This window comes from Oncorhynchus nerka, linkage group LG7 (assembly GCF_034236695.1).
Source record: "Oncorhynchus nerka isolate Pitt River linkage group LG7, Oner_Uvic_2.0, whole genome shotgun sequence".
NCBI lineage: Eukaryota > Metazoa > Chordata > Actinopteri > Salmoniformes > Salmonidae > Oncorhynchus > Oncorhynchus nerka.
The window spans coordinates 37,440,927-37,460,832 of NC_088402.1; the positions used below are offsets into that span (position 1 = coordinate 37,440,927).

The following is a 19,906-nucleotide window of genomic DNA, read 5'->3' on the forward strand; positions in this document are numbered from 1 at the left end:
TTCTAGATGTCACACAGCCCAATAGCCTGATTACTGAACAAGCATGCACACGTTTTCATTCTAGAGTTTGTGCAGTCAATCCATGTTTCCTTGGTTACAGGGATGGGCTCCACTGGCAATAAATACACCACACCTTGACTGACTCTCAGGTGTGGCAATTGTGTCCGCGCAATTATGAGTTCAGCAAAGCCATAACGTTTACCTCTTTCACTGAAAAGTTACTGTACTTTTACAAAGACATTGAAAAGCTTGTCGGCCCGTGAACCAAATACCATCAACAAGGTAATGTTACACATGTGTTGCTTCGTATTGTATCTACGCACATGCATTCATGTCTCAAGTTGTGTTCACCACTTCATCGCATGAATCTAAGCAAGACAAACGTGGTGATATTGGGGCAATTTAAATGTGTTTTTACTGGTGTAAGGGTCTTATAAAAGTCATTTTACATTTCCATTGTAAAACAAGTTTTGAAAAATAAAGTCCAAAACGGTGAAAGTCAGGGGTGTTGAATGCCTTGCCTTAGATACCGTACTATAGTACATTTATTGCGATCCATAAAACTGAACAGTGTACGTCTCTACGTTTTCCACTAGAGGCCAGCATAGGAAAAAACCCCTCAGTATCCAATAATTTGGCAGAACTGATCAGACATGAACTTGTTGGTGTTATATTTTTTTGTATCGTCATTTCTTTTCACACTCTTTATTCTTCTCAAATTAAAATATGAAGTTACAGCAAAAGTTGCTCCTCAGTTGTAATAGCTGTTTGGACTTGGTTTGCTGATACTCTTGACATCAACTGTGTTCACCGCTACTATCAGGAAACTTGCCACTGTGAACCTACACAGCAACAACATGGAGCAAAGAGAGGAGGCGCAAGAAGAGGAGGAGGAGGAGGAGGAGGAGGAGGAGGAGGAGAAGGACATGCACATTCCCAGGTCAGAGGTTATGGTCATCAGACTGAATTGTTTTGGTTGGACTAAATTCAATACATTAGTTATATTATCAACATACTAAATATCCAAACATCTGTTTTTTTTTGTACAATGAAACATCTATATCTAATTACAAATCTGTAGATATATAATTGTTGACCTTTCTTAACATTGTAGGTCACCTCCCAGGAATGCACATGGCACAAATGAAGTCTTGGGGAACCCCACATTAGCTGATGATGACAGACCAGGTAACACTTCAATTCAAAATGGCAATGTTGTAACAGAACAGTCACTGTTATAAAGCTACATATAAATAAGCTAAACCTAAAGCTACATATACAAATCCTAGTAATTAAATGTCATGATAGACCCGCCCAGCAGCCTGGCTCTGATGGAGCCCCAACCCAGGAAGAAACGCCTGATGGCCCCTGCCCTAAGTCTGACACTGGATCGCAGTGACTCGGCAGTGTCCGACAACTATGCCCCTGCTGCCCTCATTCCCTCCCCCGACGACGACGACCTGGGACTGGACTTCGACTTGGATGCCATGGAAACGCCCTCGGACAGCGAGTCCCTCCACTTTCCAGTGCACTACATGGATTTGGAGGGTGAGGACAGGGTGCAGTGGACACAACAGACAAACAGCCTTTATCTTTGGTCTGTTTCTTCACTCTCACAGGTTCAAGATCAACCCATTAACTTATTGAACCACTTTCACTTTGATTATATTTGACATTTTTCACATTAGATAAGACACAAATGTTGGACAATACATAATATAGCTATTATCTTTATATATGCTTTGTATTAGGTGATCTTGACCCCATATATATAATATATTATAGATAGTACACAACCACTCTCTGTCTATGCATTGTGTTACCTACTGGACATTATGGGAAATTTACCATTGACACATTATTCCCATTCAAAGATGATCTGGGAGTGGCATCATGTTGCCATAAGGCCCGTGGGTCAGTACCAGAGCAGATAGGAGTGGGCTCTCTTGACCAAGACCAGGTGGACAGCCAGGGCACTAGGTGGCGCAGGTTCTGCATGGGAGACCCTCCTCAGGAGAGTCTGGTCAACATGAGTGTACTGGAGCCTTACCTTCGAGTCTTGTCCCATGGGGGTGAGTCCAGATTCCCAGCACTTACTTAACCTATCGGACATTATGCGAGAATGTGAGTTTTTTTCAGGCCAATGGAATTCGGCTAATGTGAGCGTTTGTTGTGAGATCAACTTGGATGACACAAAGAGCATCTTCACTTTTTTTTTTTTCATCTTTATTTTTCCCTCATCCAAATGTTGTTTTCCTTCCAGGTTACTATGGAGATGGGTCTAATGACATCATTGTGTTCTCTTCCTGCTATCTCCCTGAAAACACCATGGAGAACTACCAGTATGTCATGGACAACCTATTCAGGTGTGAGAGCTAATAGTAAAACACTATCTGTATTGGCCACTCTTCAGGTCAACATAACTAACCCCAGCACCACTAAACATTGCAGGTACATTGTGGAAACGTTGGACCTGATGGTGGCGGAGAACAACGTCATTGTGTACCTGTGTGCCATGGCCCAGCGCAACAAGCTCCCCGGCATTGGCTGGCTCAGAGAGTGTTATACCACCATTGACAGAAGGTTAGTTCTGTTTACTCAAATGGGCTTAGTTTGTGGTCCTATTTCAGAAAACTATATGCCACAGTGAGTAACAAAACAGTACAAAAATCATTCAACTCATCAGTCTCTCATGTCAGTCAAGTCTCCAAGTTGTAGACCACGTTCCAAGCCGTCTACATTACAGTCATCAACTGTGCAATCAGAATGCTCAGGATGTGGTTAGTGGATATGTTTAACAGCTATCCAGGCATTGTGAGATCTGGAAACTGCAATGTAGTTGGCATGGAATGCAGCCAAAGTCAAGTCTCAAGTTATTTTATGCCAAGTAATTAAGTCTCAAGTAATCAAAACCGTTGAAATTTGTCTCAGTCTGTGAAAAATATGTATCAGAGTGGAAAATCAACTAAGCAGGCTATCTCAAGACTTCGAAGGAGAGCAGGATGTTTTCCGTGTCAACTGTACAGGTGAAAACTGGATGACAATACTGCCTAGTGTGTTGCATATTCAAGTGTGCAATTTTAGATTTTCCCGCCAAAACCCTCTCTGCTAGCAGTTTCTGTTTGTTCAGTAAGACCCAGACAGGAACGATCCTTAGCCATCTGTTGTTCCAGATGATCTTGAAGATGTTTAGTGCCTCCTGCATCGCCATGTCATAGCTGCTGCTCTGACCTCTAACATTAGATAAATTAAACCTTGAAAATCCAATCAAATCAAATCAAATGTATTTATATAGCCCTTCGTACATCAGCTGATATCTCAAAGTGTTGTACAGAAACCCAGCCTAAAACCCCAAACAGCAAACAATGCAGGTGTAAAAGCACGGTGGCTAGGAAAAACTCCCTAGAAAACATCTCACATCCCTGAAGCCTTTTTACTGTTGTTTTGTATGGAATGCATTTTCTCCTCTGCACTGAGTTCCACATGTAAATATGGCATCTGATTTACTATCGTGCTTTTCCCAGATTCACCAGCTCCTAACGGTAGTAACTGGCGCTGGCAAGTTATTTGGTTATTCTGCTTGTCTTCTCGTAGCTGTTTATTAAATCCTTTTGTTTGCTTCTCTCCGTGCCTTCTGAACACGTTGGCCTTTACTGCACAGGCAACCCATATTAAATGAATAATACTAGATTCCGAGACTTACCAAAGAAAAAAAAACCTTTTCAAAATGTTAGAATTAGTTACGTTTGTAGGCCTACTGCCAGTTACAATTAAAATACAACCGGTCGATTAAGGCCTTGACCGTATCAGTTAAGCCTACTTCTTTATACACTTTGCCTAATTGGTTGATAAGTGTACATTTAATATATATATATATATATATATATAAAATAAGTCTACTTTCAGTCTGAGAAATTAAGAAAATGGCAAAGTGTTTACAACAGACCCCTTCCTCCCCTAAAATGTGATTCACTGTGAATCCGCAATGAAGTCATCAAGCATAATGAAGATGTAAATGTTCAGCAATGAATCTAAATATAGGCTATGTGTTTTCAAATCGAAATTCCCACGATGTCTTACTGTGGAGACACACTGAATTTTAGCGCTATTCTCTAGAATCAATCGATTTTCACGAGTAGCCCAGAATTCTGATGACATTCAAAAAAATGCAGTTCCGTCAAAGCGGAAGTGGTGGCTATATGTTCCTCTTCCCTTCCCCACAGCGAGATTAAAGCAGGTGGAAGAACGATAATTTAGAATGAAACTTCTGAAACAAATGTTTCCGCAATTCCTCTAAAATGGACGCATGCGATCATTACATAAAGCTTGTTGCTGATTCGAAAGTCTTGCTGTAGCAGCATTGCCCAAATTGTATATGTATATTCTTTATTGCCCAACTTGTAATTTCCCCAACTTGGCATCTAGTGAAATAAATATAGGACTCGGCTAGTGGGAACGTGTTGTTTGTGTTAGGATGTTGTGTAGAAGAAGAAGAATTATTGTATCGAATGTGAATGATCCAGGGTGTAGTCCTTAAAGTCCAACTTGCTCTGATATGATCTGGCTGTATGCAAATCAGGGCAAAACACTCCACCCAAAACCTGTTAATTTGTAGTATTCTATGGTCCATTCAAATCAATTATATGACATCATATTTTATTCAGCTGGGCAATTTGTTGTATGAATGATATAGTAGTGTCCCTACTCAAAGGCATGTAAGCCTAGTAGTTGATTAGTCTGGCTAACACATAACACTCAAAAGTCCTCTAGAGTCAGGAATGGCTCTTTGATGTTGTCGTCACAATGCGTCAATGATGGGGGCTGTGCTTTTACAGGTTGGCTCTACTCTGTGTCTGTCACTCAAACACCCACAGGCACAGCCCCAGAGTGCTGCCCCTTTCATTACAATGTTTTGATTTTCAAATCCAAACAACAAGAGGTCTCAACCCCCGAGGAAAAAAACTACATTTGAGAGAACCAATCAGACCAGTGTGGTCAAAGCTCTCCCTGTGCTGTGAGTCACATGGGTTGTGTCATCCAGGTTAGTAGCCTGAACCACCATCCTTGACTGCTGCGCTCTCCTTTAGTGAAACAGAATATCAGCTACCATGTCGAGTCTCAAGTCATCGAATTTGTGACTCATCGTGATCTAACTCAAGTCTGCACCTCATTAGGTAATTACTATGTAATGAATATTTAACCATACTATCAAAGTCATACCAGTAGGTTACTTTTATACCACTACCAGTACTTTTATTTATTTTTAAACAACTTAAAAAAACTAAAAAACAACTTAAAGCATAACCCTGCAGTTAAACCCTCAGTAAATATTCCCAAGTAATGCCATGTACTGTATACTTAAACAAATTGTGTATGAGAGTTTGAATGTGCAACCATACTGTATGTACAGTATAGGAAGAAACACACAGCAAGTAGCTGGCCATAAGAGTGTCCCATTGGGCCTTAGCATCCAACAAGTTCACGAGAGCCTGCTTTGTCACTCCTCCTTCTTCAGCCAGAGGATGGCGTCAAAGCCAAAGTGTAGTTATGAGTTTCCTCCTGACTCCCAACCTATAGTTCTCAGGCTAGGAGGAAGTAGATTCCAGGGTCGTGTCCATTAGGCACCAAATGGAAGAAAATGGACTGAAACAGGTACGGACTACATGGACTTTTAAAACGTTTGACATTGCGTGCCCTAATGAACACAACCTTGTCATGAGTGTTATTTTCTTCAGGATGGTTACAACAGTGTCCAAAGGCTTGTGTGCAGTATGGCCACTAACATACATTTCGAGAAAGCTTTGATGTTCTAAACCTCGACCTGGGTCTCCTTGATCCTAATAATGTGACTAAATGTCTGGACCCAGTAAAGGTTTCAAGTGAACTGCAGGAGGAAAACAACTGCTAAGACCATCACACAAACCTCGTATCTTGTTGAAATTAAGGTCTAAACTTGACTATTCATGTCCCTTTATGTTATCTGAATATACTTAGTCACATATCAAATATATGTGTAAAGATTTCTAGAGGTTGCCTTTTGTTCAGACACTCATATACAGTCGGAAGTTTACATACACTTAGGTTTAAGTCATTAAAACTCGTTTTTCACACCACTCCACAAATTTCTTGTTAACAAACTGTAGTTTTGGCAAGTCAGTTAGGACATCTACTTTGTGCATGACACAAGTAATTTTTCCAACAATTGTTTACATACAGATTATTTCACTTATCACTGTATCACAATTCCAGTGGGTCAGACATTTACATACTCTAAGTTGAGTGTACCTTTAAACAGCTTGGAAAAGTCCAGAAAATTATGTCATGGCTTTAGAAGCTTCTGATAGGCTAATTGACAACATTTGAGTCAATTGGAGGTGTACCTGTGGATGTATTTCAAGGCCTACCTACAAACTCTGTGCCTCTTTGCTTGACATCATGGGAAAATCAAAAGACCTCATAAAAAAATTGTAGATCTCCACAAGTCTGGTTCATCCTTGGGAGCAATTTCCAAATGCCAGAAGGTACCACGTTCATCTGTACAAACAATAGTACGCAAGTATAAACACCATGGGACCACGCAGCAGTCATACCACTCAGGAAGGAGATGCGTTCTGTCTCCTAGAGATGAACGTACTTTGGTGCGAAAAGTGCAAATCAATCCCAGAACAACAGCAAAGGACCTTGTGAAGATGCTGGAGGAAACAGGTACAAAAGTATCTATATCCACAGTAAAACGAGTCCTATATCAACATAACCTGAAAGACCGCTCAGCAAGGTAGAAGCCACTGCTCCAAAACCACCATAAAAAAAGCCAGACTATGGTTTGCTACTGCATATGGGGACAAAGATGGTACTTTTTGGAGAAATGTCCTCTGGTCTGATGAAACAAAAATAGAACAGTTTGGCCATAATGGTCATCGTTATGTTTGGAGGAAAAAAGGGGGAGGCTTGCAAGCCGAAGAACACCATCCCAACCGTGAAGCACAGGGGTGGCAGCTTCATTTTGTGGGGGTGCTTTGTTGCAAGAGGGACGGTGCACTTCACAAAATATATGGCATCATGAGGATGGAAAATTATGTGGATATATTGAAGCAACATTTCAAGACATCAGTCAGGAAGTTAAAACTTGGTCGCAAATGGGTCTTCCAAATGGACAATGACCCCAAGCATATTTCCAAAGTTGTGGCAAAATGGCTTAAGGACAACAAAGTCAAGGTATTGCAGTGACCATCAGAAAGCCCTGACCTCAATCCTATTGAAGATTTGTGGGCAGAACTGAAAAAGCATGTGAGAGCAAGGAGACCTACAAACCTGACTCAGTTACACCAGCTCTGTCAGGAGGAATGGGCCAAAATTCACCCAACTTATTGTGGGAAGCTTGTGGAAGGCTACCCGAATCATTTGACCCAAGTTAAACCATTTAAATGCAATGCTACCAAATACTAATTGAGTGTATGTAAACTTCTGACCCACTGGGAATGTGATGAAAGAAATAAAAGCTGAAATAAATAATTCTCTCTACTATTATTCTGACATTTCACATTCTTAACATAAAGTGGTGATCCTAACTGACCTAAGACAGGGAATTTGGACTTGGATTAAATATCAGGAATAGTGAAAAACTGAGTTTAAATGTGTTTGGCTAAGGTGTATGTAAACTTTCGACTTCAACTGTATTTGTGATATGGTTTTGGACTCGAGACCAAGAGTTTTTGTGTTCCGACAATAACCTGTTCACCAGTGGGTGAACAGGGAGTACAGAAGAGGGCTCAGAACGCACCCTTGTGGGGCCCCAGTGTTGAGGATCAGCGGAGTGGAGATGTTACCTACCCTCACCACCTGGGGGCGGCCCGTCAGGAAGTCCAGTACCCAGTTGCACAGGGCGGGGTCGAGACCCAAGGTCTCGAGCTTTATGACGAGTTTGGAGGGTACTATAGTGTTAAATGCTGAGCTGTAGTCGATGAACAGCATTCTCACATAGGTATTCTTCTTATCCAGATGGGTTAGGGCAGTGTGCAGTGTGGTTGCGATTGCGTCGTCTGTGGAGCTATTGGGGCGGTAAGCAAATTGGAGTGGATCTAGGGCATCAGGTAGGGTGGAGGTGATATGGTCCTTGACTAGTCTCTCAAAGCACTTCATGATGACGGAAGTGAGTGCTACAGGGTGGTAGTCATTTAGCTCAGTTACCTTTGCTTTCTTGGGAACAGGAACAATGGTGGCCCTCTTGAAGCATGTGGGAACAGCAGACTTGGATAAGGATTGATTGAATATGTCCGTAAACACACCAGCCAGCTGGTCTGCGCATGCCTTGAGGACATGGCTGGGGATGCCGTCTGGACCTGCAGCCTTGTGAGGGTTAACACGCTTAAATGTTTTACTAACGTCGGCTGCAGTGAAGGAGAGTCCGCAGGTTTTGGTAGCAGGCCGTGTCAGTGGCACTGTATTGTCCTCAAAGCGAGCAAAGAAGTTGTTTAGTCTGTCTGGGAGCAAGACATCCTGGTCCGCGACGGAGCTGGTTTTCTTTTCGTAATCCGTGATTGACTGTAGACCCTGCCACATACCTCTTGTGTCTGAGCCGTTGAATTGCGACTCTACTTTGTCTCTATACTGACGCTTAGCTTGTTTGATTGCCTTGCGGAGGGAATTGCTACCCTGTTTGTATTCGGTCATGTTTCCGGTCACCTTGCCCTGAATAAAAGCAATGATTCGCGCTTTCAGTTTCGGGTGAATGCTGCCAACAATCCACGGTTTCTGGTTTGGGAATGTTTTAATAGTTGCTGTGGGTACGACTTCGCCGATGCGACAGCGCCGATGCGATGGCCGGTATATCTTGCTGCTCGGTTGGCAGGTATCATTGCCTTGTAGTGGATGCGAGCTTCAACTGGAATCCAGTGGAGTGTGTGGAGGAGCGGGGTGACATGGGAGAATTTGGTACGGTTGAACACTAGTCGGGCTGCAGCGTTCTGGATAAGTTGCAGGGGTTTAATGCACAAGCGGGGAGCCCAGCCAACAGTGAATTGCAGTAGTCCAGACGAGAGATGACAAGTGCCTGGATTAGGACTTGCGCCACTTCCTGTGTGAGGTAGGGTCGTACTCTACAGATGTTGTAGAGCATGAACCTGCAGGAGCAAGTCACTGCTTTGATGTTTGCAAAGAATGACAGGATGTTGTCCAGGGTCACGTCAAGATTTTCTGCACTTTGGGAGTGGGACACCGCAGAGTTGTCAACCGTGATTGAGCGGGCAGGCCTTCCTCGGAAGAAAGAGCAGCTCCATGTTGTCAAGGTTGAGCTTGAAGTGGTTGGCCCGACATCTAAGCTGAGATATCTGCCAGACACGCAGAGACGTGTATCACCACCTGGGTAGCAGAATGGGGAGAAAAGTGTCATCCATATAGCAATCATAGGAGAGACCATGTGAGGATATGACAGAGCCGAGTGACTTGGTGTATACATTAGAGAGAAGAGGAGAGAGCCTAGAACCGAACCCTGGGGGACACCAGTAGTGAGAATACGTGGTTCAGACACAGATCCTCTCCACCTCACCTGATAGGAGCAGTCTGCCAGGTAGGATGTAATCCTGCAGACCCTGAGGCGCCCAGCCCAGAGAGGGTGAAGAGGAGGATCTGATGGTTCACTGTGTTGATGGCAGCGGATAGATATAGGAGGACGAGAACAGAGGAGAGAGAGTCAGCGTTGCTAGTGCGGAGAGGGAGAGCCTCTGTGACACAACGAAGATCAGTCTCAGTTGAGTGACCAATCTTAAAGCCTGACGTTCTGAGGGAGATAGCGAGAGAGTTGGTAAGAGACAGCACACTCAAGTGTTTTGGATGTCAGAGGGGTCGAACATTGGTTTCTTGTGGAGGGGAGAGACTCAGAGGAGACGCAGCCAGTGAGTTGATTAGGGAAGTGAGGAGTGGGAGGTCTCCAGGGATGGTCTGGAGAAGGGAGGAGGGGATTGGGTTGAGCGGGCAGGTTGTCAGGTGGCCGGACCTCACTAGTCGCAGGATTTAATCTGGAGAGAGAGGGGAGAAAGAGGTCGGGGCTTACGGTAGTTCTGTGTGAGTAGGACCAGTGGATAGGCTGAGGGAATGAGCTGATGTCATCACCCTTCTTTTCAAAGTGGTTGATAAAGTTGTCCGCAGAGAGGGTGTATGGAGTGGCTGGACGATTAAGGAGGGAGGAGAAGGTGGAAAAGTGTTTCCTAGGGTTAAAGGCAGATCATGAAATTGAGTGATAAAAAGTGGCTTAAGCAAGTGAATACAGAGGAAGAGAAGTTAGAGAGGAGGGAGTGAAGGGATGATAGCTCCTCCGGAAGTGTCGTTTGCGCTCATCAAGTGTATTGCCTGCCTTGTCAGTGGGAGGGGACTGGGAAAGGGTCAAAGTGGCAAAAGGAGGGGAAAGAAAGAGTTGGAGAGAAATTAATCAAAGGCAGACGTCTGGAGGTTGAAGTCGCCCAATATGAAGAGCAGTGAGCCATGGTCAGAAAATGAGCTTATCAAGGTATCAAGCTCATTGAGGAACTCTAAGGGCACCTGGTGAATGATAGATGACAACAATGTTAAGCTTGAGAGGACAAATGACAGTGACCACATGGAATTCAAATGAGGAGATGGAGAGGTAAGTGAAAATCTCCATTTAAGAGAAATGAGCAGCCATGTGCCACCACCGCGGCGACCAGATGCTCACGGACTATGAGAGAACACATAGTCAGATGAATAGAGATCAGCTGGAGTAGCAGTGTTGTCTGGGCTGATACATGTCTCCGTCAGGGCTAAAAAGTCAAGGGACTGAAGGGCAGCATAGGCTGAGATTAACTGTGTTCTTGACCACAGATTGGCAGTTCCAAACGCTGGCGGAGTCCAAGAATTCCACATGGGTTGTGCATGGAGGGTACACTAAATTAGAAGGTCAAGGGGAGCGGGAGCGTCTAAAGCCTACACGGAGAGGAGCGAACTGGGATAGAAAACACACACACATATACTGAACAAAAATATAAACACAACATGCAACAATTTCAAAGATTTTACTAAGTTACAGTTCATGTAAGGAAATCAGTCAATTTAAATAAATTCATTAGGCCCTAATCTATGGATTTCACAGGACAGGGCGTGGGTGTAGCCATACAGTAGGTGGACCTTGGAGGGCATAGGCCCATCCACTTGGCAGCCAGGCCCACCCACTAGGGAGCCAGGCACAGCCAATCCGAATTAGTTTTTCCCCACAAAAGGACTTTATTACAGACAGAAATACTCCTCAGATGATCCCGCAGGTGAAGAAGCCGGATGTAGAGGTCCTGAGCTGGCATGCTTAAACATGGTCAGTGGTTGTGAGGCCAATTGGGCATACTGCCAAATTCTCTAAAACAACATTGGAGGCAGCTTCTGGTAAAGAAATTAACATTAAATTCTCTGGCAACAGCTCTAGTGGACAGTCCTGCAGTCAGCATGCCAATTGCACGCTCCCTCAAAATCTGTGGCATTGTGTTGGTAACAAAACTTCACATTTTATAGTGGCCTTTTATTGTCCCCAGCACAAGGTGCACCTGTGTAATGATCATGCTGTCTAATCAGCTTCTTGATATGCCACACCTCTCAGGTGGATGAATTATTACATTTACATTTAACATTTACATTTAAGTCATTTAGCAGACGCTCTTATCCAGAGCGACTTACAAATTGGTGCATTCACCTTATGACCTCCAGTGGAACAGTAGTGCATCTAAATCTTTTCAGGGGGAGGGGGGGTGAGAGGGATTACTTTATCCTATCCTAGGTATTCCTTAAAGAGGTGGGGTTTCAGGTGTCTCCGGAAGGTGGTGATTGACTCCGCTGTCCTGGCGTCGTGAGGGAGTTTGTTCCACCATTGGGGGGCCAGAGCAGCGAACAGTTTTGACTGGGCTGAGCGGGAACTGTACTTCCTCAGTGGTAGGGAGGCGAGCAGGCCAGAGGTGGATGAACGCAGTGCCCTTGTTTGGGTGTAGGGCCTGATCAGAGCCTGGAGGTACTGAGGTGCCGTTCCCTCACAGCTCCGTAGGCAAGCACCATGGTCTTGTAGCGGATGCGAGCTTCAACTGGAAGCCAGTGGAGGGAGCGGAGGAGCGGGGTGACGTGAGAGAACTTGGGAAGGTTGAACACCAGACGGGCTGCGGCGTTCTGGATGAGTTGTAGGGGTTTAATGGCACAGGCAGGGAGCCCAGCCAACAGCGAGTTGCAGTAATCCAGACGGGAGATGACAAGTGCCTGGATTAGGACCTGCGCCGCTTCCTGTGTGAGGCAGGGTCGTACTCTGCGGATGTTGTAGAGCATGAACCTACAGGAACGGGCCACCGCCTTGATGTTAGTTGAGAACGACAGGGTGTTGTCCAGGATCACGCCAAGGTTCTTAGCGCTCTGGGAGGAGGACACAATAGAGTTGTCAACCGTGATGGCGAGATCATGGAACGGGCAGTCCTTCCCCGGGAGGAAGAGCAGCTCCGTCTTGCCGAGGTTCAGCTTGAGGTGGTGATCCGTCATCCACACGGATATGTCTGCCAGACATGCAGAGATGCGATTCGCCACCTGGTCATCAGAAGGGGGAAAGGAGAAGATTAATTGTGTGTCGTCTGCATAGCAATGATAGGAGAGACCATGTGAGGTTATGACAGAGCCAAGTGACTTGGTGTATAGCGAGAATAGGAGAGGGCCTAGAACAGAGCCCTGGGGGACACCAGTGGTGAGAGCACGTGGTGTGGAGACGGATTCTCGCCACGCCACCTGGTAGGAGCGACCTGTCAGGTAGGACGCAATCCAAGCGTGGGCCGCGCCGGAGATGCCCAACTCGGAGAGTTATCTTGGCAAAGGTTATAAATGCTCACTAACAGGGATGTAAACAAATTTGTGCACAACATTTTAGAGAAGTAAGCTTTTTGTGTGTTTGGAATTTTTCTGGGATTTTGTATTTCAGCTCATGAAACATGGAACCAACACTTTACATGTTGCGTTTATATTTTGGTTCTGTATAGTTGAAAAGCTACAAAAGAGCAACATGAGAATCTGAAAATAACAAAGATATTCAAGTGAGAGAGTGGTGTGGAGCCTTCTCTATATTTCCTCGATTAACGCCACAGAGGAACTCGGCAGAACCGTCTTTGTTTTCGGCGACGATACCTCTGCTGACATGACCGCCACTTACAGCTGCCCCTGAGAAAACAGGGGACAGTGATGTACTAACATCATCATGTTTTACATAGGATGCCAAGTTCACAGTGTTTAAGAACTGGTTTCCGGGACAAGATGAAGTGTTTGTGGATGAAAAAGCACTTTCAATTAGAGGTCGACCGATTATGATTTTTCACCGCCGATACCGATTATTGGAGGACCAAAAAAAGCCGATACCAATTAATCATCCGATTTTAAAAATGTATTTGTAATAATGACAATTACAATACTGAATGAACACTTATTTTAACTTAATATAATACATCAATAAAATCAATGTAGCCTCAAATAAATAATGAAACATGTTCAATTTGGTTTAAATAATGCAAAAACAAAGTGTTGGAGAAGAAAAGTAAAAGTGCAATACGTGCCATGTAAGAAAGCTAACGTTTAAGTTCCTTGCTCAGAACATGAGAACATATGAAAGCTGGTGGTTCCTTTTAACATGAGTCTTCAATATTCCAAGATAAGAGGTTTTAGGTTGTAGTTATTATAGGAATTAGAGTACTATTTCTCTCTATACCATTTGTATTTCATATACTGTATTGCCAGTGTAACAGTATAGCTTCCGTCCCTCTCCTCGCCCCTACCTGGGCTCGAACCAAGAACACATCGACAACAGCCACACTCGAAGCAGCTGTCACGCCTTGGTCTTAGTATTTTGTGTTTTCTTTCTTTATTTGTTCAGGCCAGGGTGTGACATGGGTTTATTGTGTTGTCATATTGGGTTTTTTGTAGGCATTGGGATTGTGGCTGAGTAGGGGTGTCTAGCATAGGCTTGGCTGCCTGAGGCGGTTCTCAATCAGAGTCAGGTGATTCTCGTTGTCTCTGATTGGGAACCATATTTAGGTAGCCTGGGTTTCACTGTGTGTTTTGTGGGTGATTGTTCCTGTCTTTGTGTTTGCACCAGATAGGGCTGTTTCGGTTTTCATTATTTCATTTTGTTATTTTTGTAGTTTCTGTATGTATAGGTTTTCCTTCATTAAAATATATCATGAATCATCATCACGCTGCATTTTGGTCCGATCCTTGTTCTACCTCTTCGTCAGAGGAGGAGATAGAAGAGAGCCGTTACAGCAGCGTTACCCATTGCTCCACAAAAACCGCGGCCCATGCAGTTAAAAAAAAAATCGCTGTTGGCTGGGCTCCCTGCCTGTGCCATTAAACCCCTACAACTCATCCAGAACGCCGCAGCCCGTCTGGTGTTCAACCTTCCCAAGTTCTCTCACGTCACCCCGCTCCTCCGCTCTCTCCACTGGCTTCCAGTTGAAGCTCGCATCCGCTACAAGACCATGGTGCTTGCCTACGGAGCTGTGAGGGGAACGGCACCTCAGTACCTCCAGGCTCTGATCAGGCCCTACACCCAAACAAGGGCACTGCGTTCATCCACCTCTGGCCTGCTCGCCTCCCTACCACTGAGGAAGTACAGTTCCCGCGCAGCCCAGTCAAAACTGTTCGCTGCTCTGGCCCCCCAATGGTGGAACAAACTCCCTCACGACGCCAGGACAGCGGAGTCAATCACCACCTTCCGGAGACACCTGAAACCCCACCTCTTTCAGGAATACCTAGGATAGGATAAAGTAATCCTTCTCACCCCCCCCCCCCCTTAAAAGATTTAGATGCACTATTGTAAAGTGGCTGTTCCACTGGATGTCTTAATAAGGTGAACGCACCAATTTGTATGTCGCTCTGGATAAGAGCGTCTGCTAAATGACTTAAATGTAAATGTAATGCAGAGCAAGGGGAACAACCACTCCAAGTCTCAGAGCGAGTGACATTTGAAACGCTATTAGCGCGCACCCCGCTAACTAGCTAGCCATTTCGCATCGGTTACACCAGCCTAATCTCGGGAGATGATAGGCTTGGAGTGATAAACAGCAGAGCTGCTGGCAAAACGCACGAGAGTGCTGTTTGAATGAATGCTTATGAGCCTGCTGCTGCCTACCATCGCTCAGTCAGACTGCTCTATCAAATCATAAACTTAGTTATAACATAATAACACACAGAAATACGGTCATTAGGTCATTAATATGGTTGAATCCGGAAACTATCATCTCGAAAACAAGAGGTTTATTCTTTCAGTGAAATACGGAACCGTTCCGTCTTTTATCTAACGGGTGGCCTCCATCAGTCTAAATATTGCTGTTACATTGCACAACCTTCAATGTTATGTCATAATTACGTAAAATTCTGGCAAATTAGGCGGCCCAAACTGTTGCATATACACTGACTGCGTGCAATGAACGCAAGAGAAGTGACACAATTTCACCTGGTTAATATTGCCTGCTAGCCTGGATTTCTTTAAGCTAAATATGCAGGTTTAAAAATATATACTTCTGTGTATTGATTTTAAGAATAGCATTGATGTTTATGGTTAGGTACACATTGGAGCAACGACAGTCCTTTTTCACAAATACGCACCGCATCGATTATATGCAACGCAGGACACGCTAGATAAACTAGTAATATCATCAACCATGTGTAGTTAACTAGTGATTATGATTTATTGATTGTTTTTTATAAAGATAAGTTTAATGCTAGCTAGAAACTTACCTTGGTTTACTACATTTGCGTAACAGGCAGTCTCCTCGTGGAGTGCAATGAGGCAGGTGGTTAGAGCGTTGGACTAGTTAACTGTAAGGTTGCAAGATTGAATCCCCGAGCTGACAAGGTAAAAATATGTTGTTCTGCCCCTGAACAAGGCAGTTAACCCACCGTTCCTAGGCCGTCATTGAAAATAAGAATATGTTCTTAACTGACTTGCCTAGTTAAATAAAGATTAAGCAAAGGTGTAAAAAATAAAAACATTTTAAAAAATCAGCCAAATCGGTGTCCAAAAATACAGATTTCCAATTGTTATGAAAACTTGAAATTGGCCCTAATTAATTGTCCATTCCGATTAATCGGTCGACCTCTTCTTTCAATAGTTCTACATAGAACATGCTTTTCGGTCCAGGAGTAGGTCTCACCTGTGTCTGGCAAAGCGGCCCTTAGAGTCTACAGACATGTTCCTTTGTGATGTGTTCTCTACCAATAGAGCTAGCGGTCTGCCTTTTGACACCTGACAGTGTCTATCCAACTTCCCCTCTCACTTCCTCTTGTTTGGCTTGGCCCCTGTTAGTGTGAGAGGTAGACTCCTTACTCAGCAGTTTGCGCCTGTCTGGGGAGTCACACAGACTGGGCCCCAAAGAACCTCTGGTAAAGATACAGGTCTTACGGAAGGGTTTAAACCGTCAATCATGGTGATGTGACAGGTGTGTGAGAGAGGTAGTGGACAACCGCAGTAGATATACTGACAGATTGAAAGAACAACTGTAACCTTTACTCTTACACTTGATTCTGTTTTTCTCATAGGTTGAGGAAGAGTCTGAAAGCTCTATACATTGTCCACCCGACCTGGTACATCAAGGCCCTGATCACCATCATCAAGCCCTTCATCAGGTGAGGACCACCATCCCCTGAGACACAAAGTCCAGTCTTTCAGGGTTGCTGTTGTTATTGTTGTTGAGTCAATGGGCCCTGTTACTACATGAAGCAAAAAGGGACAGCGATAGAACAATGGCCACTGTTAGAGCAGCCGCCCTGATCTGGTAGCTGTAAGAGTACACATTTTGTGTATATATTTGATCTAAATCATGCTGTCCACTACTCTTATCTTTATTTTTGACATGTTGGCTCTGTGTCCTCACATAAAACGAATGTCTTCTGGTCCCGTCCTCCTCACAGCTCCAAATTCAGTCGCAAGCTTCAGTTTATCGACAGATTTCGGGAGCTGTCCCAGCACATCCCTATTGAGCGTGTGCAGATCCCCGACTGTGTCAGACAGTGAGTGACCTCATCAGACACTCTCACACATTCACAAAGAGCTATGTTAATGAATCCATAAATAGAAAAGCCCAACACCTATATGTATTGTGTGACTAATATAGTTATTCCTAATCACTCTGTAACTACTATTGAGCAAATAAAATTAATCACTTAAAAAAAAAAAAAAAAAATCTGTTTTACAGCGAGAAAACAGGGAGCCCTTCTATTGTGACGGTTCATGAAAATGTATGGCCTTTGTGTATGTATTTATAGTTTTTTCAATCTATTTCCATTCACATAGGTTTGACGAGAACATGGACAGGTGACACGTTCAGAATGGTGATCTGGAACACAGTATAAGGTTAGGTACATGAAGCCAAAATGTGGACTAAAAAGGCTCAAATCTGGCAACCCATGACTTTGATACTGAGGATGAACCGGGCTTCCCAATCTGATATCTGTTGTCCTATGAGATAACTTTAGTCATACATCACTTGACAAAGTATCTACTGAAGGACCACAAGTAGATGCACTGTGTACAAAAACTTTATGAACACCTGCTCTTTCCATGACATACTGTCGACTGACCAGGTGAAAGCTATGATCCATTATTGATGTCACTTATTAAAGACACTTCAATCAATGTAGATGAAGGGGAAGAAACAGGTTAAAGAAGGATTTGGGCAAGACGAAAGATTAAAGTGCCAGGCGCACCCGTTTGTGTCAAGAACTGCAATGCTGCGGAGTCATTTTCATTCTCAACTGTGTCTTTTGTGTTTCAAGAATGGTCCACCACCCAAAGGACATCCAGCCAATTTGACACAACTGTGGGAAGCATTGGAGTCAACATGAGCCAGCATCCCTGTGGAACGTTCGACACCTTGTAGAGTCCATGCCCCGACATATTGAGGCTGTTCTGAGGGCAATGTGAGGGTGCAACTCAATATTAGGATGGTGTTCTTAATGTTTTGTACACTCAGTTGTAAGTACAATGTAACACTGTGTACATACACAAATTATTACATTACTACTATCTACCATGTACAGTGGCGACCCGTCATACAGGGCAAGTGGGGCAGAGCCCCACCTGTTTTGAGCACAACATTTTTGGGGCTTTCCTGTTCTGCATGTTATGGCGTTAATACTTGTCACATATCAGTTTGCAAACAACGTAAAAAACAATATCATTGAGTTAATAAAGCCGCATACATACATGGCCTCTTTTTTGTTTTCCTAAGGCAGCTCCAAAAAGCAGGTGTTTCAGCTTAGCTCAGTGCTTTCTGTGGTGGTGGGGCAAGCCAGCAGAAAATACGGAGCGGTGCACCGTGATTGGCTCAGTGTTCTGTCACTCATGGGGACACTACGTCACCGCCAAGTTTAAAGGTAGAGCTAGAAAATGTAAGCCTTTTGGGTGCTGCCATAGAGTTACATTAGAAGTGCCCATCCAAGAAGGTTCAAGGTCATTGGCCACAGATAAAATGACTGTTAATGTCATACTTTCAAAATCTTAGCTTGCAGTCATCTTCATGAATCAAGTCGACAATCTACTGGCAAATCATTTTTAATCCTTCTCATATGAAGAGAAATAATGAAGAGAATTTATAGATCAAATGTACTGGTGCTCATTGGCCATTTGACAAACATTACACAACGAGTTGGAAATCGGAAATTCAACAATGAGTGGTTTGGAAGGAATCAGTGGCTAACTGCAAGCATTGCAAAGCAATCATTACCCTGCTATTCAGTGGAGTGGTTATGTGGTCTACGATTAAGAGTCTCTTTTCCTAGTTTAAAATGATAAACATTCAAAATTGGCCATGCTGTCACTGAAGCATGCTTTGTGCCGCACTCACACCAATTGTTAACTCAGAACTGCAAAATCTGACTTCAGGGAGTTCAAGACAACTGGGAACTCGGGGAAAAACAAGCTATGGCTGGGAAAATACATTTTGAACTTTCACCCAACTCAGAACGCAGGCCTCTTTCTAGAGCTATGACCTGAAGATCACTGACGTCATCATGATTCAACTTTTTTGTTGTTGTTGGAGTTCCCAGTTGTCTTGAAAGCACCATAAATCCAGAGAATGCCAGACTTTAATGACAAAGTTTGATGACAAAATTTGCCCACGAAGGACCGCCTCGCCACCTTCCTGTTTAAGTGAGCACAGCACAGCACAGCAAGGTGAGTCCAAAAATGTCTGGTATTGTCACACCCTGACCATAGAGAGCCTTTTTATTCTCTATTTTGGTTAGGTCAGGGTGTGACTAGGGTGGGTAATCTAGGTTGTTTTATTTCTATGTTGGCCTGGTATGGTTCCCAATCAGAGACAGCTGTTTATCGGTCTCTGATTGGGGATCATATTTAGGCAGCCATTTCCTCACTGTGTCTTGTGGGATCTTGTTTTTGTGTTGCTTGTGAGCACTCCAGAACATCACTTTTAGTTTGTTCTTGTTTTTGTGCCTTTTATTGAATAAACATGTGGAACCCATATCGAGCTGCGCTTTGGTCCTAGTATGCTTTCGACGATCGTGACATGTGTGCTGCTGCATAAATGATGCAATATGCCAGGGAGATATGTATACTGTAGCTAAGAAAGTAATACTAAGTATGTTGTGTAATAAGCTTTTAGTAGCCCATGTGCCTCACTCTAATAATTGTCTATTTTCACCTTTTTATTTCGCAAACTCTTCTGATTTGGTGGTGCATATGTAGCCTATAGTGTTTTTGAGAAATGTAATCATTGAATATGGTTAGAGCTTTCATTCTGCTTATATGCCCCCTTTATTCATCCTAAGTGTTCTCCCTGTACACCAAGTCAGAACCAAAGAATGGCCCATGTTCTGAATTATGTTGCGGTACATTTCAAAAGTGCTGAACAAATAGTTATATTGACTATGTCCA

The 19,906-nt window shown here is 43.7% G+C and overlaps 1 protein-coding gene across 1 annotated transcript; it reads left to right on the forward strand.

Moving 5' to 3' along the window:
- The first annotated feature begins 144 nt into the window (after positions 1-144).
- On the forward strand, positions 145-19,499 carry LOC115131567 (BCL2/adenovirus E1B 19 kDa protein-interacting protein 2-like). Its single transcript, XM_029663375.2, has 10 exons — positions 145-282; positions 824-940; positions 1,115-1,188; positions 1,309-1,548; positions 1,875-2,072; positions 2,264-2,366; positions 2,452-2,583; positions 16,552-16,638; positions 16,924-17,022; positions 17,306-19,499. The coding sequence occupies exons 2-10, from the start codon at positions 858-860 to the stop codon at positions 17,328-17,330; spliced, it is 1,041 nt and encodes a 346-aa protein (XP_029519235.1). The 5' UTR covers positions 145-282; positions 824-857; the 3' UTR covers positions 17,331-19,499.
- The last annotated feature ends 407 nt before the right edge of the window (positions 19,500-19,906 follow it).